Source organism: Pyrgilauda ruficollis, unplaced genomic scaffold (assembly GCF_017590135.1).
Source record: "Pyrgilauda ruficollis isolate IOZ18807 unplaced genomic scaffold, ASM1759013v1 scaffold128, whole genome shotgun sequence".
NCBI classification, from domain to species: Eukaryota; Metazoa; Chordata; class Aves; order Passeriformes; family Passeridae; genus Pyrgilauda; species Pyrgilauda ruficollis.
In genome coordinates this window covers 239,292-263,072 of record NW_024511210.1, presented here as the reverse complement: position 1 = coordinate 263,072, position 23,781 = coordinate 239,292, and the positions used below count along the sequence as shown (strand labels likewise).

The 23,781-nt window shown below is 38.1% G+C and overlaps 1 protein-coding gene across 2 annotated transcripts in view; it reads right to left on the bottom strand.

Annotated features, from left to right (window-relative positions):
* Nucleotides 1–23,781, bottom strand: part of MAMDC2 (MAM domain containing 2) — a 56,788-nt gene that overhangs the window by 6,285 nt on the left and 26,722 nt on the right. For both annotated transcript variants that reach the window (XM_041458450.1, XM_041458449.1), the window contains exons 3-10: nt 20,977–21,242; nt 20,200–20,284; nt 18,970–19,107; nt 16,448–16,704; nt 13,732–13,825; nt 10,963–11,109; nt 9,808–10,073; nt 145–238 (exon numbers count right to left, since the gene is read on the bottom strand). In XM_041458450.1, the coding sequence (XP_041314384.1) occupies nt 145–238; nt 9,808–10,073; nt 10,963–11,109; nt 13,732–13,825; nt 16,448–16,704; nt 18,970–19,107; nt 20,200–20,284; nt 20,977–21,242 (1,347 nt within the window). The remainder of the gene's footprint in view (nt 1–144; nt 239–9,807; nt 10,074–10,962; nt 11,110–13,731; nt 13,826–16,447; nt 16,705–18,969; nt 19,108–20,199; nt 20,285–20,976; nt 21,243–23,781) is intronic.

Below are 23,781 nucleotides of genomic sequence, written 5' to 3'. Positions count from 1 at the left end.
TATTGGAAAAAAAAAAAAAAATAAAAGACAAGAAACCACAACAGGACGAAGGCAGCTGTAGGATAGGCTTGGAAAATGAAGGTGTATGATGAGCTCTTCCCAAAAGGATAGCAGCTGTTGGATGACAAATACATATGGTCTTACCAGCAGCCTGGCAGCTTCCCAGGCTCAATGATACATCATCCAGTGCCACAAGTCCACAGTCCCAGAAGCTTTTACACCAGCTAACAAAGACAACCTACAATACAGGAAGGAAGTTTCAGGTACAAAACCTGGCACTGTTAAGAGTCTGAAATGTTAAGTGTTTTTTCCAAATGCACAGACAATTTTGAAATCTACAGAACAGGAATAATGGATCCACTTTGCCTTGGCACATTCTGCCAGTGACTGAAATGTTGATTCCAGTGGGGACTAAATGTATGTTTTCAATTCAAAGAAAATATTTTCTCACTTTTGTAGGCAAATTATGTATGTCTGTACGTAATTCCCTAGAGTATTGTACTAGAGTATTTTTTTGTCTGTGAGAAAACATGACTCACTGAGGTTGTTGTGGTTTTTTCTTGCTCAACACCCAACAAGAACAGCTCAAATATCTTCAGCTATCTTATCCTGAAAACTAGGAGGTTTTATCCATGGAAAAATAAATTTGAAAGAGTAATGTGGAGTGATGGACAAGAATGGCTGTGGCAAAATGCAAAGAATAATAGAGATGAACTGAAACTACTACACAAAATGGGATTATTCATACATGACTCAGTGCCAAGACATTGCAGAGCAGGAGACTTGAAATGTTATGCATAATTCACAGTGTTCGTCTGAGTTCATGAAGATTAATAAAAACATCCAAGATCATTGATTTGCGTAAACATCAATGCTGCCATGGAAAATACAAGTCACTCATGAGATAGTAAAACAAAATGTAAAGAAGCTGTAAGACTCTCAGTTGCCCATCTGCCAAAATTGACACCGATCTCTTTGAATTACAGAAGACACATTAGGATTTATTTTGTGAAAACACTGCTGGCGGTTTTCTTGGCCTAACTACTCCAAACCATCTGTCTGACCATTTGGGTTATGACCATAATTTAGGAGGAGCTTTTCAAAACAATTCCTTTGTGTTGAGGTCTATTCTAGAGATTGCAGAAGGATTACTGTCACTTCTAACTGTTTAATCTTCTGGACAACACCTCAGTTGCATATTTGAGGTTAAATGCTGACTGACAAGTTTCATGTGGGTAAAAACAGGCATTCAAAAGTTGTTAGAGCATTATTTAGTATGTACTCTTCTAGTAGGCTTGGTAACACCTTCAGTGTGGTGCCTACATGGTATTTTCCAGTTTGTTTGCTGTGTAGTATTTATTGACTCATTTGCTCATAATAACAGTAACTACACCAAAAACTTGGAAGCATGCATTCATTATGCTGCACAGGGTGATGCAATTTTTGAAACTCTTCCATTCACTGCTACCAATCCTGGTTATTTTTGATTGTCTCTCTTGTAAACTGGCACTGGTATGGAGTTAAGGAGTGCCCCTGCATAGAATGCAAAACTGCTCAGCATATGGGCCTAAACCTCACACCTTTTTTTTTTTTTTTCCTTCCCACTGTAGAACTGTATCTTAGCTTTAAGGTTTAACAGGACACAGGGGCAATCCTTAAACACAGTAGCATCTCTTGGAAAAAAAGCATAAAATAAGCATAGAATAGGATACTGACATTGGGTGAGTATCACTCTTCATAATTTTAAGAAATGCATTCTGGTGAACATTTGTAATAAACTAAAGACATATTATAGCCCTAAATCCCTGAATCTTCAGAAGACCACGCATGTAAGGGTGAAGTCAGTCCTCATTTGTGAAATAACATTTTCACATTGTGGAGTCATGTTTTAAGCAATGCTTTAGTATTGATTCATTGGGAGCAGGACTAAGTTCTTTATTCTTAGATTGTAGTAATTTGTTCCATACAAGGTATGTAACTACCCATTGGATCCTGGAGAAAGCCCTCCATTTAAAAAGCATTTCAGCAATAACTGTGGTCTCTCAAAGGCCATTGAACCAGTAATCTTTGCACAACCAAAGGACTGATCTGATTCAGTGACACTTATAAGCTTGTTCAGCTTTGCCATCTGTAGCTTAAGCTTCACTAGTTTTCCACTTGATTTTTGTGGTGTTGAGGGACACACTGCCATGAGCATCCTCTGTAATTTCAGGGATGAAATTACAAAGTCTTTTACTTGGGAGCTTCTACTTGGAAGTGCAGAGTTTTCAGTATTTGCTTTAGCAAATATACTGAAATTGTTACAGTCCTCTCAATTTATTTTGTTGTTAAATTCTTGATTTACTTTTAGGCAATGGACTAGAACATTTTTATTCACAGTTTGAATTTGTTTGCTCTTCTTCTGTTTTAAATATCCTTTTCTGTCATAAAGCAAAATATTTGAGTATTTGAACTTTACCTACCAAAATTCTATCAACTTGGATTTACTCAACTACTCATTTTCACACTGAGTCAGATCTCTGAATCCTTCCTACAGTCTCAAAAGAACTAATCTCAAGTTGCTTTGCATTTGTTCTTGTTTTGCATTAAAATATTTGCTAGGTCAATTTTTCCAAAATACATTCTTACGACTTTATCTCATACCTTGGAGAAGACAATAGGGGACTCTTTGTGCTGAGCATTTTTTGTCATAAAGCATGGCAGATGAACAACATACTGATTGTTTCAAGCTAGGTAACAGAGATTCCTGGACTCATATGCTATTTTGGACGCTAAATTAAAAACACTATCCAGTGAAGGCAGTTGTGTTGCCTGTGTTACTGAAAAATAAAACATATCTCTCGTGTCTCTTTTTGTTCCAACAACAGGACACAGCTAGGGCATCAGTTTCCTTCAAAATCATTGCTCCAGCTTAGAAGCTGATTTGTTTATCTTGCAGTGCCTAATCAATGGTCCTGACCTTCAGTGTCAAAATATCAATAATTCTTTCTTAGCACTTATCCTGGATGATATGAGGTATGAGCAATGCCAGATGAAAACAGCTGGTCAAGCAAGCTTCTGCCAAAACACCATATTGGGTTGTGCAGCAGATACTGGGTGAGATAGAAGGGATTTCTCATCCTTAGCACTCAGCGACTCTACAAGGAGTTAAAACTCACATGCATATAAAGTTAATTTGCTTTTAGAGGAGAAGAAATAGGAGGACATGCAGTAAGGTACTTTCAGTGTAAGGAGGGATAATGGGGAAGCTTACTATAGGAGGTTTTGTGGAAGCTGGACTGAGAACAGGAGAAAAGGAGATCCCTGTATGTTCCTTGGATCCCTATATGTTCTGTGTGTTTTCTTTCCTCCTTGTTTATCCCAGAACATGTACATCTTACTCAATTAGAGAGCCAGATCTGCCAAACAGAAGAAAAACACGAAAACAGCCCAATCTGGTAACTTAAGAGTAAGCTATGCCTTTGCAGCAAGGTAGTTTATCTTTTCCATCCTAATGAATATTCCTAGGTTTAAATGACACACTGTAAGTCTGTGTAGACACAAAACTCGGTCTGTCACTTAGACACATTTAAAGTTCAATTTCCTAAAGAAGAAGGACAGTTATAGTGGAGGCTGAGGTGTTTTTTTTTTCTGAGAAGCTACTGTTGTAACTTCCTCACATTGACACAAAACTCAGTATTACAGAATCAAAAAATAATTTGAACACTAGAAACAGAAGTGTGACCTGACAGGAAGAAGCAGTCAAGATGTTTTCACAAAAGACAGGGAGCCTGACTTTTCAGTGATTAATGCAAATAAAGAGATTACAAATAAGCATGTAAGCCAGGGACTGACCACACAGGGGATGGGAAAACCATTCTGACTGTCTCAGGGCTTTTCAATACAGATGTTTCAAGTGTAGACCAAGTTTCTCATAGCTAACTTAAATAAAACTAGATTTTAAGCGGCTTGTATTTCTTTGGCCTAAACAGTCAGAAAATCATTTATCAAGAATTCAAGTAAGCTATTAAGCCAAAATTAGAACATTTGTAATCTTCTGTCATTTAAAACAAATTGATTTAAATGGAACTCACCAGGCAAGTTCAGTTTCTTGCCATGTGAATACAATAAGCTTCTAAGGGAAAATTAATATTATGTGAAAGCTTCTACATAAATAATTAGATAACATTGATAATAAGCTTGTGACAGTTGAACAAGTATTTTTGAAAACCTTTCCTGTCCAAGGGCAGAAACAAACAATGAAAAAGAAACATAAAGCTAACAAAAAATGTCTGCCACAGGCTGTTTATCCTACATCTCCTCTTGCTGGATTGCACAGCATAGCAGAGAACACTGCCTGCACACAAATATATACAAGACACTAATATTCTCATCTGTCCCCCACCACCCTCCCAGATTTCCACAAATCTACTGTAAGGGCTCTATCCTCACTCCAAACAAACAGTTTCCTGTCCATTAAGGATTGGCGATACCAAAAGGAGATGTGTAATATTTCATGCAACATATCACCTTGCTTAGCAGCTGTGAAGATGCAAGCCATTTAGGCACTGCTTCCTAACCTGAGGAACTTTTTCAGTTTCCAGTATGCTGTTTCCGTAATCAAGCACCACAGGAACTGAGGTTCCCACATTGCAGCACTATCCTACTGTTTCCAAACTCTACCATTCTTATTTTAGGCATTTCTAGTGACTGTTCTTCAAGAAGTTTATTTTAAAAGGTAAGGAAAGGAATGACAGAAGGACTGCTCTATAAAATTGCAGCTCATCCCAGCCTCTTTAGGGTGCATATTGTGGGAAGACTGATAAAGGTTTTGTTGGAACAGTACCAAAAAACTTTTTATTTGACACAAGTGTAGAGGAGGAGGAGGAGGAGGAGTAGCAGGAGGAGCAGGAGGAGCAGGAGCAGGAGGAGGAGCAGGAGAATGTCTGCCTTCCTTCACTTGGCGCCGGACTGGAGAACTGTGTTTTTCACACTACTGACTTGATCACAGGGATCTAGGTTTTCATTGTTTATCCATAATTAGTTTAGTCATTTACCTATTACTTTGGTGGACAAGCAGGAAACACAAATTTCTTGCCAGCAAAGAGAAATAAATGCTAGAGTAATTTAAAATTGAGCATCACCACAGTGATGATGTGAGAAGAAAGGTCCAAAGACACTCAGATCAAGTACTAGAAAGGCAGCAGGGTGATAATAGATATTTAGGGAAAACAGTACAAGAACCAAACCAGCACTAAATATGTCCAACCCAAAAAAAGCAGAAGATCTTGCTGAAGTGGAGGTCACAACTGGACCACTGTGGTTACAGTCACTGTGAGGTCTATTTTCCATGATTTTTTAAAATCTTTTTTTAAATGCATGTATACTATTGGCATCCACAGCATTTTGCAGCAAAGTTTCTCAGTATTGTTCTGAGAAAGTCTTCTCTTTTCTTTGTTTTAAAATATGTAAATATTCAAGTGCAACACAGAGTCACTTGATTTTCCTTTCTCACAATTGCAACTAAATTAGTTATGAAGGATAAGAGAAAGCAAACTGATGAACTCAAGCAAAGAGAATGAGGAAAAAAACATCAAAGAGGAATAAAAGAATACTTAAGGAATGAGAAACCAAAAATTCAGCCACAGCTAGATAGGATAGTAGGATAGACTGCTATGCCAATTACCTCTCTGAGGATTTGATTTTGAACTCCTTGGGAGGTTCAAGCACTATTTTACTAGGTAATGTTGCAAAAGCTTGCATGATGGATAAAAAACACAACATGTTTGCTTTCAAAAACCTGAGCTTCTGAATGGTAACCCAAATCTAGCAAAAATGAGCAGAATTGATAAAAGCAGACCCAACTGAACTCAAACCTTCATTTTAATCTGGAAATTTGGACTTGGTTGTGAAGTTGCATAAGATAAATATTTTTCCATGCTGGTGTTTACCCACATACACACACACACACACACACACACTCTCACATTATTAAAATGTAGATTCTTGCTTCATAGTTCATGCAAGCTTCTCAAGGATGCAAATGATATGTGAAATTTTCTTTCAGTTAGCTCCTACATTTTCCTGACATGTATTGGCATGGACGGTCAATTTCAATATATTCAATCAACTGAAAATAATCTATATAATTCAGATTCAGGTTTTCATGCTGCCCTTCCAGAGGCTTATACAATAAACCATGAAAGATTTAAGTGATCTCAAAAAACATTAGAAATTTTTTTTGCATTTCTTTCTTCTCACACTGATTCTCTGGGTACAGTATAAATCAATATACACTGTATGTATATACAATCATAGATACTCACACCAACTAGAAGAGACAGTGCTGCAAGTACAAATTAGGAAATTAGGATTTTAAATTCTCTGCCTTCTCACTAGCATTATCAGCATGTGTATTTACAGTATATGCACACACACACACAAACACACACAAACATATATAAATATAAATATATATGCACACAAACACACATATATGTATGTAGGTATAGACATTTATGACTTGCTTAGCTGGATCATACCTGCCTAGCCTTCAAAACATTTTCTTTTCAAAATGTTATATTAAAGCCAGCTGGACAGCTTCACATTTCCTGCTCACAGAACTCAAGCCATCAACTTGTGCCAGACTGCAGTTAGCTAATTCAAAAAGAACTTTCAAAAACCATTACAGAAACCAAGAAACGAAAATCTGCATCTTTTTATTGTCCTGATGCAAACAAATATGCTATCAAAACTAAAATGTATTAGATGGGTTTTATATATTTTTCAAAGCTTTGGGAGTAGTATTCATAGTAGCAAAAAGATGAAGGACGTGAGTAATTGGTTATTTTATAGCAATTGTTTTCTGGCTGAAAAAATAATTTTGACCTTCAGGACACATTGTTGCTGACTTGACCAGCTGTTAAGAAGTGCCAGGAAACTGTTTACTCTTTCCACATGGGCTGACCCAATCCAAAAGTGGCTCCTGGTAACCAAGAAGATGCCCACCCAAACTACTGTGCATGCCTACAACTTCTCACCATCCAAGTCTACATATGATGCATCTCGGAGAACAATAACATAGGCACATCAGTCACTATGTCTGTATTAGAGGAAAGGTGGCAGCCCTCTCTTATTTTGAGACCACCTCTCTCCACTGAAAGACTGTTTTTCACTTGTCTATAATATTGCCAAGACACAATGATCTCAGCTCAGATTTTCCATGCTAGGTCCTTGCTACAGCCTTGTTTTGGAAGATTTAATCCAAAACAGTTCCATCATTTCCGAGAACAAGGCTAGGAAAATGGGTTTATTTTGCCCCTCTTAAACAAAAAAATTCCGTGAAAAGCTTGAGCACTCCAAGGCTTTGGAGTAGAAGCAGAAAAGTGTCAAGAGTCTGATCTTTATGCCAGTGCTATCTTTTCTGTCAAGTTATTAGTTTTTGAGAAACTAAAATTTGTAAGAAATGGGACAAGCAGGGCAAACAGAATGGAACATGAATAATATTACAGGGAAAAAAATTAGATTGTCTAGAGCTGAGAGTAAGATGAAGACTGGGGTGGGGGGCAGAGGGGTGGCTCACTGCCTATGGGACAGGTTAAAATCAAGATGCCTCAGTGAGGAGGCAAGAGGCACAAGGACAGGCTGCAGGAGACAGGACAAGAGAGGTCAAGCTTCTGTCATGTCTCTCAGCACCGTCTCCCTCCAGAGCCAGAAGGGTAATCCTTTACTTGCTGGTTCCCACCACTTCTTTCTACCAGCCAAAACATGCTCTGGTGCACCTCCACAGCTGCCCTACAAGAAATGAGTGGTTTTTGCCAGCTATTTTACTACTAGGCAGATGCATCTTCACAGGTAACTAACCTGAGTGTTTACACAGTTACACAGTAATACTTCATTTCCTTCTGTTGCCTTGGAAGAAGAAACAAACAAAATAAAGCACAAGAAGACTTTTAAAAGTATTAAGGTTGAAAAGCTGGACGTGAACAAGGAAAAGCCAGAATCACTGTGTTCACTGTGCAACTTCATTTGAGTTTACTTCTAAATATTATGAGCAGACAGCCTGTAACTACACCAGGTTTTCACCCTCTGCCTTAAGCAATCATGGTTAAACTTTGGCAATATTTGTCTTTTTTATGCTACCTTCCCATCTGTATCTTGATGTACTTTTCCATTTAATATTGCTCAGAACTTCACCCATTTTCTTCTGTTTATCTAAGGAAAACCTTATAAACTGAACCCCCTTTTCAAATACATAGTTATTTAGCTAAGGGGTGCCTGAATTATGGTTTGCTGAACACATGCTGACTTATGTAAAGCCCAATAAATCTCCCAATATTTTGTGATATTTAAGGAATCACTCCTCAACAGAAACATTTTGCCACTTGTTTCCATGAGAAGGAAGACTTTTACAAGACCTGAAGCACCCAGAGAAGGTTTTTGAGAATTGACAGAGGCCAATAAACCATGCTGCAAAGCATAATTTTTCTCCCCCTCCTACACACCTTCAGACTCAGAAGCAGCGAGGCAAGCTTCTTCACAACTGTTTTACATATCCTGACTTCTAGGAAAACAAAAATTGTTCTTCACAAATTCATGCTGGAAAAGATTTTCCATGTAAATGTCTGATGCTATAAACCTGCCACCTCCAAGGTTGTCAACCAGTTCCAACAGTTGTGCTCAGATGTCATCACTACTCATGCAGTTGATTATGCTACATCAGCTACTAAACTCTTCCAGAAGTAATAAAGAAATACCTAAACAGAAGATGACAGAAGTAAATTATAAGCTTGTCATTTTAACTTTTCTGCAAGTATCTTGGAATGATAATATGAGAAACTTTTCTAGTATGCAGTTGCTGGGTACTATGAAATTCTTTTTTTATTCTCTAACACTTGAAAGGAAATTACAAATTCTGTTATGTGTTATGGATAAAGTACATAAAAAACCCATTGAAACTTTAAGGTATCAGATATCTGACAGAAAACACTACCCAGCAACTAGGACTGAAATTTTAAATGTAAATTTGCCTCTCAAAACAGTTAGGCAGCTGGTTTTTGGTGACCTTTTATCGTCAGTAATTATTGTTATTTCAGAAACTAATTTGTAGTGGAGAAAATATTTAAGATGTTTGTCTTTAATTTAGAAATATTTAAGAGTTGCAAGACAAGCTACCATTCGTATGTTCAACATATTATCACCCTCTGGTCAACATGTAGTGATCCATCTGGTTCTCTGTAGATAACTCACTGACAGTGAAAATCTGTTACAGAAATCAGGATAAATATAGAAGTAACACTTATAGAAATCTGTGTAAAAGTTAGTCTTTGAAAAAAGAGTGGAGATGAGGAGTTACAATGGCTTAAGGACTTACTCAGGAGGTGATGTTAAGTACCAATGTGTTATTAATTTTCTGAGATAACATAATGACCTCTCCAACGAGACACTGCTAATTCTTCTCATCCATTGCTCTCATTTACACTGACTTCTAGCTTCATATTGTAACCCAGCAGTTGAGTTTAGTGAAAGAGGATTAGTTCCCCATTTTTACCAGAACTTACCAGTATTTTTTAGCTTAATAAAAATCTGCAATTGAGTGTGACGATGATATGACTCACATAGGAAATAAGGAGACAAAAATGAGAGCATGTGGAGCATGCTGAGAGACCAAGACTCAAATGGCTTTTGTTAGAGCTCCTCTGGTGAAATCTCCAGCTAATTCAATTTGCAGGTATAGCTCACTTAGGATTAATCCTATAACAAAGAACTCTGAGAAGGCAAGGAAAATCTCCTCTCAGAATTTGGAAAATTTGAGGAGTTGGCTCTTACCTTGCAAGGCATAGGCTTTTTGAAGGAGATTTCAGCTTGAGTCCAAACTCCCTTTGGAGAGTCCAAGACAGACCAGATTTTCTCTTGAACAACATGATTCTCCTCAAAGATATAAACTGCAAGAGTGCCACTCATCTTAAAAAACCCATATAAGGCATAATAAAAACGCAGACAAAACTGCAAGTTTCCTGGCAGGGTCGGGCCATACAGACGTCCAATGTACCCAGGCTGTGATGTAAACTTTGTATTTGCCAACAAATAATAGCCTGCAAGACAGCATAATTATTGTATTTTATACGGTATTAGCACAGCTGATTTGCTATTAAAGCAGCTTCTGTTATTGCATCAGACGTGGGTTATAAAAACAGTTCCAACTGGCAAGAAATAGATTATCACACTCTGACAGGAAATAACCATTTTTTTCCAAAAGCATCCTGTCTGCTTCTAGCTAAACTGGCACATGGCTACGTTACCAGAAATAAGCACTTATCAAATTTATCCTGAAAAATTCCCTGGCTTGCTGGCCTCACTGGAAAACTAGCCTTTTCAGGGTTACCACTGTGAGACAAAAAAAAAGGAGTGTGGGGCACAAGGCCTATTATTCCCTGCAGCAAGTATAAAGAACTGAGACCTTAGTGCACATTATTGATAACCATGAATACTCTACACAAAGAGAGGTCTGAATTTCAGAACTTATTAACAGTCTTTTCACCATGTGGTTTCACTACACAATATTTATGTTTTCTCTTTAAAAAGCCAACTATCCTAAGCCTAGAAGAGCTAAAAGGCCACTTTTCCTCTCTAAAAACAATGCATTAACCTATTACTACATTTACTTCCATATTTTTTTTTTATTCATCTCTCCAGCAACTACAGAGCAGTATAGTGAAGATATACTCTGATTTATGGCCCTGCCTGACTATTCAGTAGGTGACCATCCTACTCTACGCATGGGGATGCACAGCCAGAGTCCCAGACAGGACCAAAGTGTGAGCGGTGATTTCTAATGGCAGAGAGTTGCAGTGAGGAAAGCTAACCATTGTGCCAGTGAAATTACTTAACAGAGTGAACAACAATACAATAGATTAACCTTAACCTTTTATACAACATTTATATACAGTTTGAGTCTTCTAGGAAAAAGCAGTTTTGATTCACCGAATCCAGTAGTGTGATCTCCTGCTCTATACACATTGCGCTTCACTTTCACTCTGCTCCATCCTGGGCCATCTTTGTGATCTTGGTAAAAATTACACAGATCTTCCTCAAAATTGCAGCCGGCATTGGCAGGATTGAAAGGAGCTCCTAAAAGAAAGATGCATATGTTCTGTTAGGATGAGTACAGTGTGATAATCATAGGTTTGATGCAGAAGGATGCTGAAGCATACTCTGGTTCGTCTTGCTTTTTTTTACCGAAGATAAGCATATACAAAGATGTTACACATATATAGTGCACAGCCATGATTAAATCAAACTGTCAAATTTCTATTGCAAGTTGGTCTTATATTCTTGTATTTTTTCTGGGAGCCAGGAGAAACCCTGCTTTGTAGCCCCCCTAAAACACAAATGAGCTCCAGATATTAAGACCAGTTTCTTCCTTCAGGATAGATAATTCACAAAGGCATTCAGACCATTTGTTTTCATCTGCTCCTTCATTCAAAAGATTATTAGGACAAAATTAGTGTGTCCATGTGCCTCTGCATGCACTGAACATCAATATTTAGGTTTTTTTTTTAAGAGCACTTCTTAAAAATCCTTTTATAGTTATGTGTAACATGTGTGCTTATGCATGCTGCAAGTACATAAGCAAAATAGTTTTTAGTTCCTGTACCACCTCATGGCTACTTTCCTCTGGAGCTTGCCTCACACAGTGCTAACACTGCAGTGAAGAAAGCTAAACCACTTTACTTTATAGTAAAGTTGATTAAAAGCAAAGCTAAGACCCACCCAGCCCTGATGATGGCTCTCTCTTGACCGGCAGTATGGAATTCATGGGTCAGAACTTGCCTCAGCCTGAAAAAAGTGACCCTGCTGTATGGGCCATGCTAGGAAGTAAAACATTTCTATTTCTTCAAAGGCCTCACCAGTCTCTTATAGAAGGTGCTTGGGGAAGGACAGGCACAACCCAAAGCTATCGTGCAAATTTTGGTTTTGCCAGGAGCCCAGACACAGGACATTGTGTACATCACTCTACAGCAGCACATATGACCTTTCTTCAGGGAGATGAAGAGAGCTTTTTCACCAGTGGCAGGTACACAGGCAATCAGCTTTAGTAGAACAAAAATTGTGGCTTTGGAGTGATGTCTGAGGTCTTCTCAGTCTCAGATAGGCCAAATCTAACTCCTCGTATGTGTCTTAACTCTTCCTGCAGCCATGGCCTCTCACCTCTGCTTTCCTAGTTAGAGAAAAGGCAGGTGTAGCACTCCCATGTGGCATTAAACCCATATTCTGACTCATCCTTTGCCGAGCAAGTTTAGTACTCTGGTACCTTTTCCTCCATTTGGCTAACATCAAGACTTTCGTTGAACAAAACTTTCAGAAAAAAATAAAGAAAAAACTTAGTGCTGTTATATATATTGCTATGGCCAAATACAAGGAGAATGGAGAGCTCTTGCTTTTAGACATCTCTACTCAGAAGAATTGAAGATGACAATAACTGATAAGTCCAAAGGATCAAACAGTGTATGTTGTATATGTTGTATGTAACGAAGTATAAAGCAAATAATTTACTTTAATTTCTCAAACAAAAAGCCCAAAGCAACCACAAAACCAACCTTCAAAATCAAAGTTAGTAGGTGTAGTTCTAGATGAACCTATCATATTCAGAACACATTCTGATCCATTTAGATTAGATCTGAACTTCAACCATTGGGGCAAAAAATGCTATAAAATTTATCCCATTTCTCAACACATATAAGTTGTCTGAAAACTAAAATGGAAATAACAGATAAGCAGCTCCAACCCCATGAAAATTGCAAGCATAACTTAGGATTTTTGTTGCAAAATAAAGCAAATATCAAAAAGTTATTGAGGAGATAATAAAACAATGGATTTACTCAGCCAGGAGATGTGGATTATTAATGATTAAAGTATCTGGAATCTACCTCCTTCAGCCGTGATACTCCAGCAGTGGAGGCAGAGCTAGCAAATACTCTGAGATAAAAAGGGGAAAAAACAGCCTCTTTTTCATAGATCACTTTAAAGAACTTGCCTAAAAACTCAAACTTCTGACCAAAGGAATAGATGGCATAGTTGGGAAACCACTAATCTACTTCTGACTAGTGTTTAGTGCCAGAGTAAAACCCCAGCAACCAGCTACTTAAGAGGCTGCATTCCCAAATGACAATGTCCTTTGTCCCAAGTGCCTCTACATCAGAGGTCACCGGGATTCAGGTGGTGTCTGTTGTTGTGAAAACCTAACAAATACCTGACAGACAGGCTCTGCCTGAGATGAGTAATACCTCCTGGAAGAGTGAAGACAGGGAGGCAAGGCTCATGTTTTGGCTCTGAAGAACACCTCAGGGCATGTGGCACGAAGAATGCCTACACTGGCATTAATGAAAAGCCCAGGGCATTTTCTTCCTCATACCATCACACCTGGGAAAATCCTCCTTCTCTTTCTGTGACAAGCCTGCAAGTGGTAATTTCTCAAAACCCGTAGTGATGCAAATACAGCATTCAGTCCAGCACTCCAGCTGCAGAACCCTGAGGCAAGGTCTTTGGAAAGGAAGCATTAAGAATTGGCTTCTGAAAAAAAATGAATGGCACAGGTGTTATCTGCTGTTATGTCTTCTGAAGGAAGAGGAGCCCAGTGGCACTGGTCAGTTGAGAAGGTAGCACCAAAATTGCAAACACTGATAGACAGATCTGAGGGGAAGGCAGAGGGAGAAAACAAGGGAGATAAACAGCAGCAAGAGCTCACCTTACCTGTCTGATTGCTGCAGTAAACCGGAGAGAAAGAAATGTCATCAAGGGCAACATAACCTCCCTTGGCGCTATTGAAAGCAACTTCAAATATTACCTAGAAATTATAATAAGTTGTTATTTGTCCGACATATACTCAACAATAATTTTTGTACATATCTTTCAAATACAGAATTCTGACTGAATGCCCCAGACAGACTCCAGCACATCTCATACAGTGCTGAAAGTGTGGAGACTAACAAAATTATATCATTTATTAGGGATATAATTCAGAGCCTGACCTTGGCACTAGATCATTGCTCACTCGAGGTCAAGGAAACACCAAAAGGAATACAGCTCTTCTGCTTTATGAAGCACCACTTTTAAGATGCAGTAAGGCTTCTGCCACTGCATTATACAAAACCACTATTCACAATCATCAGTCCATACTGATTAGAGCTCCAGTTTTATCTAGAATCTGTCTGGATCAAGAGCTAAAAACCCCCTGTGTTCATTACTCTGCTATTAATGTATCAAATGTTACAGTTTTCTGTAAATATCCTCAGACATTGAAACCTGTGACTTGGCATTAGCTGTCAGGGAAGATTTCCTGTACAGAATTTATTTAAGAACCAGAAAAGCTATTGCTGTGCTTTGTTTAGCACAAAGATCAAACAATGTATTGTATTTAGTCATTCCCAAGGGAAATAATTTCCTCAAGTAAGTGGAGGACCATCTATAACTCTTGAGGAAGTGTCTTAAAATTTCTCTTAAGTATCAAAGGTCTGAGACACAGGAAAACTTTGAGAGCCAACCCCAGGGACAAAGCAAGGAAATAAGGACAAATGCTTTCAGAGTGAGATTCTTTTCAGTGACAGCAATGCCTGGGAGGGCTAGTGAAAGAATCCTGAGCAATCTCCTTTAGCTAGATGAAACAAAGAGGAAGAGCCTCTTGAAGCAACCAAAGAACTTATGTGTTAAGTTTTAATATTATTTCTATAAAATGATCTCTGAAATAATTACTGTATTAAATTACATAGAAATTCTTTGAGCAGATTAAAGGCCTGTCTAGCCCAGTGTCTTTTTTCCAGCAGAGAGCACCTACAGAAAAAACTGAAGACAATTACAGGCTTTAAGTTCTTCTTCCCTTATGTTATATTCCTGATGGATTCTTCCTTTCCATTAATTTTTCTGATCAGTTTTTTAACTGATCTTAATAATGGTAGCTACTGTATGTTGTGGAAGTGAGTTCTGTCGTTGAATCATATATGAAAAGACCCTCTGTTCATTTTATTTTAAAACTGTTACATGGTAATTAAGAATTTGGAACAGCAATGTAAATTTAGAGAAATGGGAAACAGTTAATCTTTTCTGTGTCCTTCATGACTCTTAAGAACCTCTAACATATTCTACTCCCATCTTCTTTTGTAAGGGCTGAAAACTGTTATTTCATTGATATAACTTCTCCATACTTTCCATTATCTGCAGCTCCCTCTTGGACAATATTTTTAAAATTTTTTTTAATATTCTTAAATTTTTTTTTTTTTTTTTTTTTTTGTACTGAGAGCTGAAGTTGCATACCCTGCTGAACACAAGATTCCCCTGTGCATTTACCCAGTGGTACAACATCCTGTGTTTTGCTATTTATTCCCATATGGATGGAATGCCACCAGGAAATGAGAGAATATTTTCACAAACTTAATAACAGTATTGCCAAGCTCTAAGTGAACATTAATTAATTTCCATTGATAGTGCTAGGACTGATTTTCCCCTTTTTAAGCGTGAATTTAGATTCTATTAAGTGAATCAGTAATTCACTTACCATTCTATATTATGAAGCCTTCTGAGATTCCCATGAAGTCTGGTGATTTAAATGGATTATCACTGACTTTATAGAGTGCAAGAGGCCTTTGTAACATCTCATGAAAATTAGCTTCACCCCTAATAATTTCTGGAAGTCTACAGGTTTATGGTGAATTAGCAAACAAGTTAGGTAGAATTAAAGCAAGTAGAATTTATCTGTAACCCATGTATTAGAAGTATACCTGTATAGAGAGAGTATGTGTGTGTATATATATAAAAATTACATATATACGTGTAACATACACATGTAAGTCTATATGTATGAATATAATATACATACACTGCTTATTTCAATCTTCTGGGTTTGGGGCATTTTTTAGAAAACACTAGGGAATAAAATATCCAATTTTTTCTCATATTCTTGACAGTCATTATAATAACCATCAAGAGGTTTCACATTTAAGGACTACTGTACTCTTAGGACCCAAGTTTGGACTTTCTCTTGTGAACTGAAGGATATAAATAAGGTGGAGAATAGACCTTGAATATTTTTCATTTTTTTTTCTTCTGCAGTATTTTTCTTATGCATTATTTTACAATACTCAGCATCCTCAAAAATGGATCATAGAGTCACAGAACTCTATGATCTGAACTGAAAGAACCTTGATATTATTCAGCAACTAAAAAACTTCCCATCAGTGAGACTCTACAACCTCCCAAGATACTCTGATCAAGCACTAAATCACCTGGCTTCAAAATCGAGTATGAATGTGGAAAGTGATCCCTTCTTGACCTTTATGCAAAGGGTAAAGGAAATCACAGATCACCAACATCTTTACAGCTATCTTTCAGATACTGCATGATCCCTGCTATGTTTCTGGCTTGACCTGAGGCAACCTGAAGTCACAGCTGGACTGTGCAGGAAGGATTGCTTTACCTCCATGGGATACGGCGCATTGAAGTCGACTTCTGCCAGTGCCCAGTCTGCATTCAGTGCACTGTCTGTTTTCCAGATCTCTTCATAAAAGCCACTCATATCTCTTAGGTAAACAGTAAAAACAATGCTGCTTTCCTGCTTAAGTTGATAATAAAAAGATAAGCAGCCAGATATTGGGGCTGTGGTCTTTGGTGAGATTAGCTGAGCCACTTCCTGAAAATGTTTGACATAAACAGAGTCCACATACATGTAGTGACCTAGAAGCAGAAAAACATTTGGTATAAGGACACTCTTTAAAGAGCACCAAATACAAGAAGTATCAGCAGATGAACAAGGACTAGACATATATATCTATGAGCAAAAATGGTTGCTTCCTAGAAAATTTTAGTAATTCTAGAAGTTTTTTTTTTCCTCTCTTTTTCTCCTATGTGCAACCGAAAATTATTTGGCTAAGATACCACTGGCAAAATAGCCAGTCTCAGCTCTTTCTTTTCTTAAGTCTTCACTATTATTAGAAATAATAGATCTATATTTAAAACATAGTAAACTCTAAACTTTGGGAGCCATTCATAAATGGAAAAATGTGCAACAACTGTGTAAACTCCCTGCCCCAACAGCTTGTTGTAGTATTTAGTCTCTCTTAAGTGCAACTTTTACTGAAGCAATCCAAGTAAATGAACAAGATTATAAGTCATGTGTTTTTTCATCTTTTACAAAGCAGTTAATTTAATATATTATTAATATATTATTGTCAAATAGCTTTTAGACCTTACATATCTGCTCAGTGTATCTAAGATTCGGTTTATAAATGTCTTATTTTTACTGCATGGACTGGAGTTTTTTGGAGTTTTTTAAAATCCTTAAAGAAGATTTTTGGGAGATGTTAATGAACAGAAAAATGCATTACATTTGAGGAAAGTATCTTCCCATCATGAATATGAGCCAAATATGATGTACAGGATTTTCTAAGGGTACAGCTTCTAATACTTTGATTTTGGGAGTGCTATCTCAATTTAAACAGGACACATCCATGTTCACAAACATGCTGTGCATTGTAGTTTTTCTTCTTCTGCACTCCCAGAAGCACAGCATCAAAAGTATTTGATGAACCACAAAAGGCTCTTCACAAGTAGAAAGCCTGGAGAAGACAGAAGCGTCAGACTGGAGCGGTACTTCAGCATGAACACTGCAAACTGCCGTTCAGTTTGAGTGGGCACCACTACATTAATTAGCACACAGAAGTCTCAGACCTTCAGATGTCACTTCTCACTTCACTCTGGTGGAAGGAGGGGAAAGGACTTGCTTGGCTGTGGGTCTCCGCCAGGGACTAGCGACTTCAGCAGTACTTGCCTGCAAGGTTCTCAGCTTCACTTCCGTCCTGCAGTTTCAGCACATCTCATAGTTTAGCTACAATCTGCCTGGATGATGCAACTTCGCAGCCCAATTCTTGCAAAAAGAAGGATCTTCTGTGACTTTAGACTTCTTGAAGTCTTCTCAGTAAATGCTCAGCAGTGAGGGCTTGGTATGAAATATAAATGCTATGACTACAAGAAAACACATCCCTCCCAGCTGGAAGCATTTCCTGTCACAGTACTTATTTAATAGGCTGATCCACTGTCTGCTATTGAAGTTGTGGTGAGTTTAAGCTTCCATCAAAATTTTACCAGCATTTCAGTGCCAGAGGGAGACGCAAGGATGGAGAGACACTCTGTACTCAACTCACACAATTGTGAAGTAAAGAAAAAGGCACAGCGGCATGAGTTAAGGAAAGAGGATCAACCCTGCTTTTCATGAGATGCGATTCCTTGCACTGCCACAAGCATCATGCAGCCCAAGACACACACTGTGCAGCACCAGCCCGATGTCCTGACAATCACCTGCTGTGGTACTTTGTGCAAAGGCAAAGTTATCCTACAACCCTCTGCACAGCCGTGTAAAAATCTCTACCCTGGGCATGGTGTCTAGGACAAGCATTTCACACCAAGTGCAGAAATCCCAATAATTTTTCCCAGCATTATGTCTCTGAGGGGCTGTACTAACAGCATCGCATTTGACTGAAAGAAACAAAATTTCTAAACTATACAGTTTCACCCAAGATTTTGCAAGCATGTTTTAATACCTTAGTTTTCCCACTTGACTTTCTCAATAGCCATTGGATATGGCTTCCAGATATACAGAGCAGCAGTACAAGAATCTAAAACTTACTGTGGCCCATACATTTAGAATACATAGAAAGTTGAATTTTCCAGCTCTCACATCCAAAATTTTACTCTTATCTCTGAGTACTTTTGAATCCTAGCAAAGAGTGTAACTACCTTTTTATAAAGTGTACAAGTGAACTTCTGCAAAATTCCCCAGCCTCTCTCTAATCCCGTTTTTTCCCCACAAATCACTCTTACAATTCCCATCCCAACCCCACAATGGAAAGAACTCATATAATAACAACTCGCAGTATGAGAGTCATACATGAACCACAGACTCCGATTTTTCCACTATATTTCTGCTCTACATTTGTTGCTTACCCAGTGCACTGTTAAGTGTGTGGTCTTTGGGCAGGATAGACTGAGAATTCCGAATGTTCCCTCCACCAACAAACCAGTTGACGTTAGGATTCCAGCGGTTCACATAGCCACAAAGATGATTTTCTTCAAAGTCACATTCTGCAATTGCAGACACCACCAGCTGAGTGCACACATTTTCATTACAGAAATAGGAAGAGCAAATTGCTAAGCAATGGCCTCACTTCACATATGGCAGAGCAGATAACGCCTGCCTGTATTTATAAAACTAGACACAGCATTTAAGAGCTGATAATAAATAGAAGCCAACCTATCCAAAATTTTTGATCATCTTTTGATAAAATTTTCATTTCCATCCTCTTTGGACAAATCTGTCTTTTTACCATTTGCCAGGATAGGACTGCTGTAATTCAGAAACAAATAAAGCAGATTTAAATATACCACCTCCATGCAGTAAATAGTCAAAGCAGAACTTTCGCTTGTAAATCAGGGATGGTCAGAAGCAAAGCAGGATAAGTATTTCAAAACAGTAATGCAACTGCTTTGTCCTTCACAGAGCCAAAGAATTGTGACAACTTGGTTGGACCCCACCAGAGCTCTCCAGAAATGTGAAGATCTCCCAGCCTCCTAGACACTGGAATTTTTGAACTTCATTAGCAGTTTTTAGCAAATATCATGAGGAAATGGCAGTAACTGTAAATATATATATATCAGAACATTTTTTTGACTGTAGCCTCGAGATTACACTTGTAATGAAGCCATGAGCAGGCAGAGAGCAGAAATAATCTTGCAGCTGTTATGTCTACTGTTTGAAGCTTTTTAAAATGTAACAGTTGCTCCTGCTTGAAAAATAAATAGATTTTGAATTATATTGTTGTATATAATATGTGTGTATAGTACGTGTGTGTATATATATATATATATACACACACATATAGATATGTATATATAAATATATATATATATATACACATACATATATATATGTATATATACATATATATGTATAGGTATATATACATATCACAGAGATAGGTGAAAAAACCCCACTTACAAGTTTGTGCACTCTTAGCTTAAAAATTATCTGTACTGAATATAGCAGTGTACTTTTCAGTTAAGAAAAAGTCATTGTCTTTTTTTTTTTTAAGCCAGACCTTCCATCCAGTTTTAGAACTGCCAACAAGGCATTCTCTTCTATGCAGAGAATATGAGGGTTGAGCAAAGAGTACTTACCAACACAATATCCAGAAGTTATTTTGATTTCAAAAACTGCTATACTGGTGGATTTATCTTGTCCCATTTTGGCTTCCAGTACCAGCTGCACAACATAAACCAAACTGTCAATTTTAGAATTTCATTAGTACCTTGAATATTTAAATAGGATAAAGAGGAGAACAAATTAAATGTTTCTTGGGGAACCATCATCCTTGCAGTCAGGTGTGCTTTTGCTGAAAGAGCTTGGCAGAATGCATTAAAGATGGAGCCAGTGCTCTTCTTTAACTACAGAAGACACACTGAAGGACAATGAGATCAGGCAAAAAATTCCCACATTTCATTTAAGAGTATGGAATTCCATATTCCTCAGCTGTGGTTATGCAAGACATTATTGTGAGTGAAGCAACATGATGGTTTCTGGGTAGAAATACTCTTCTGTCAGCATGTGACTCCTTCCAGAAAGGTGCAGAGGGCAGGAATAAGCGAGCACAGCTGCAGACCCAGGACCTAGGGGTTCCTGTATCTGCCACGTGGCACAAGCAGCTCCGCAGGAATATCAGGAGATGAAGCATCCTCATGGCAGGGCTCAGCTGGCCGTGTGTCCCCATGAGCTGCTCCACACAGCTCTGCTCATGGGTGCTAGGGACAGAGGGCTCAGCTGACTTGTGCTGCCAGACTTAGACATGAAACCCAAGAATAGGGCTCAAAATAAGTCCGCATACATTAAAAAAAGAAGTTTGTGCAGTCCAACATATGCACCAGAAAGCCTGTGGCATCTTCTAAAACTGGGCTTACCTTATACTTCTTTGTGCTGTTTGTTAAATCCAAGCTAGCTATGAGCCAGCTGTCTGATGGCTCCTTGGCTGACCACAGCAAACGATCAAAACTTTCTCCTTCCTGCCTCAGGTACAGGTTGAGCCTGGCAGGATCAGGTGAGGTGTCTGAAGTAGTTGCTATCTGATAGATCAGTCTGACACAGCTCCATTCCTCGGAGTAGAGATCAGGGCTGGAGAGCACTGCTTTCTCACCCTCGTAAGACGTATCTACAGAAATGTAATGTCCTGGGAACAGACACACACCAGAACAATAAATGTCAGAGGCCTTGCTTTGCATCCCTGGAGAAAGTACTTATTTAGGAAGGAATGGTAGTTCTGGGACTAGGTCAGGAGGCTGAGACCACCACTCCTCTGGTAAGTCACTTAACCTTTTGATATCCTGCTGTACTCACACAAATGCTACTTCACGTATCTCCCAACATTTTTAAAAACAATTTTTAAATTATTGAAAATTTTGAGGCAAGATATTTTATCAGTGTAAAGCAGATTATTAAGTAGTACCCTTTGGAACTGATAGCTGTAGATAGACAATTTGATTGACAAGACAATTTGCACACAAATATTTTGCAGGAATATTTAGTTGTTTTATAGACTAAAACTTTTTATTTTCCTGTAGGTTTAAAAACAACATATAAAATGAGACATTGCAGCTAAAAACTCCCAAAGCACTTCTGGTTTCAAAGTATAAAACTAGAAAGACACTTCTAAGTAGTAAAATTGACATGTTCAAGTCCGCTGATTCATAAAACTGCAAAATGTAAAACAACATTTAAACATGCCAGCAGTCCAAGATTATTTTAAAATTACTCTCTGGGGCAAGATCTAAAACAGCCTTCCATATAAAAATAAAAGGGTGTGATGACAAGGGAAAAGTGCATGAGGAGGCAAAAAAAGTGGAAAAGAAACAATGTGTAGGAAAATGAGGCAACAGTAAATAAATTATAGTGAAGCACAAGCATGGTCCTGGAAGCTCTACTAAGATATCAAAGCCAAGATCAGAAGAGTAAAACGGACTACAGGAGTCACAGAAACCTGAAATGCAATGCCAGAAACATGTGTTACAAAAAATGAAAATTTAAAAATAAATTTTAAAAACACAAAACAAAACAGTAAGACAAACTAGGACACCCACATCTGAAATGTTATCCTACAGATTATCAGGAAAACGACCCTTCTAACCTAATGTCAATGTACATTAGAGAAATTCCATTTCTCATACTAATTCTCCTCACCCAAGCTGCAAGTATGAGTTAAAAAGAGCTGCCAGGGCCTGTATCCAATTAGCCCTTTACCCAGCAGCACATCACACTTTCCAGGGAATATACTTTTTCTTTAATCTCATCTCATTGGACCACAGAGCTTGTCAGTTTCCATGCATATGTAAATACTTGGATAACTCAGAAACGTCAGCAGCCACACTGAAAACACATTGCTTGCCTTTGAGGCACAAAAATCCTCTCCCAAATCCTGCCTGAACCCTCCCACTCTACCAAGACACCCTTGGGTTTCTTCCCAGAAGCTCCCTTGTTGCTTTTTTAAAAGTATTCTCTCCAAAGGAAAAAAATCATCTGCATGGAGGGTCACTACCCCATCAAGGGAAAGCACATGTATAGATCTGCTTAATGAGGTTCCCAAAGTCCTCTCCCATAGACCGCCCCCCCCTAGGGAAGATGCCAGGAGCAGACAGTCACTCTGATAACATCCGATCCTTTGGGAATTGCATGTTATAGCATCCCCCTGCATCTGCTCCCTTTCTCACCCACAGACACAGCAACACATTTGTACTGCACATTTTGTTTAACTGATGTAAGATAAATGATTGCTAGGAGATAGCTGCAGCCCTAAGCAGTGTAAGGGGTTGTGCAAATACAGAAAAGCTGCATTCTCTTTCCCTTTTTAGGGAATGGAATTTTTTTTGCCTCTTATCATGATTTCTCTTTATATCTGCTGTCTGGTTTTAGTCTACTGGGGAAAGATACAAAATCACTGGTAAAGTACAAGTAACTTGTTACTGCAGCAGTATTTGAAAGAAAAATAAACACTGGAACAAATATTTAAAAATAGGCACCTAATGTGCATGCCAAATACTTAATCTGCCACTATGTTACAAGGGAGTCCGTAGCATCCACTTTCATGCATTAATCCAGTTAGCTCACCCAAGTTAGCACAGAAGGCATTTATTTGCTAGCATATGCCTGCCCAAGGTACACATGTTTTTTCAAAGGAAGATAGAGGGAAATCACTGAGACTCCATCAGAAGTCAAATGCTTCTTTCACATTTGGTTTTCATTGATGTAATTGATAATATCCTAATCAGATAAAGAATCTATGTTTTTAGGCTAGCCTGAACTTGGATCATTTTACTTACAAAGAAACCTACAATTTGGAATCCATGCCTGGCAATTTCAGTTTAGATTTCAGCCCTGTTTTTGTCTGTACTTCAAGAGAAACCCCATAGAAAACAGATCCTTCTTATAATAGTAATCTTTTCTCTTTTTTTTATTTTTTTTTCAGAAATAAATTCACATTGACATAGGAAAATACATTCACATGAAGACCTCAAATTACCAGCTGAGGCTTAAATGGCTGCCAGGTTTTAAAACTTAATTGCATGTAGACTAAGGTTTCTTCTACAAAAATAGTGGTTTCAAAGAAAACTTCTTATAATTTCCAATCGGGATGATTATGTCAGTGTAAATTTGACTCTGCTGTGTGTGTGTGGTGCACTTGCTCCCACTTTTGTCTGATTCACCACAGGTACGAT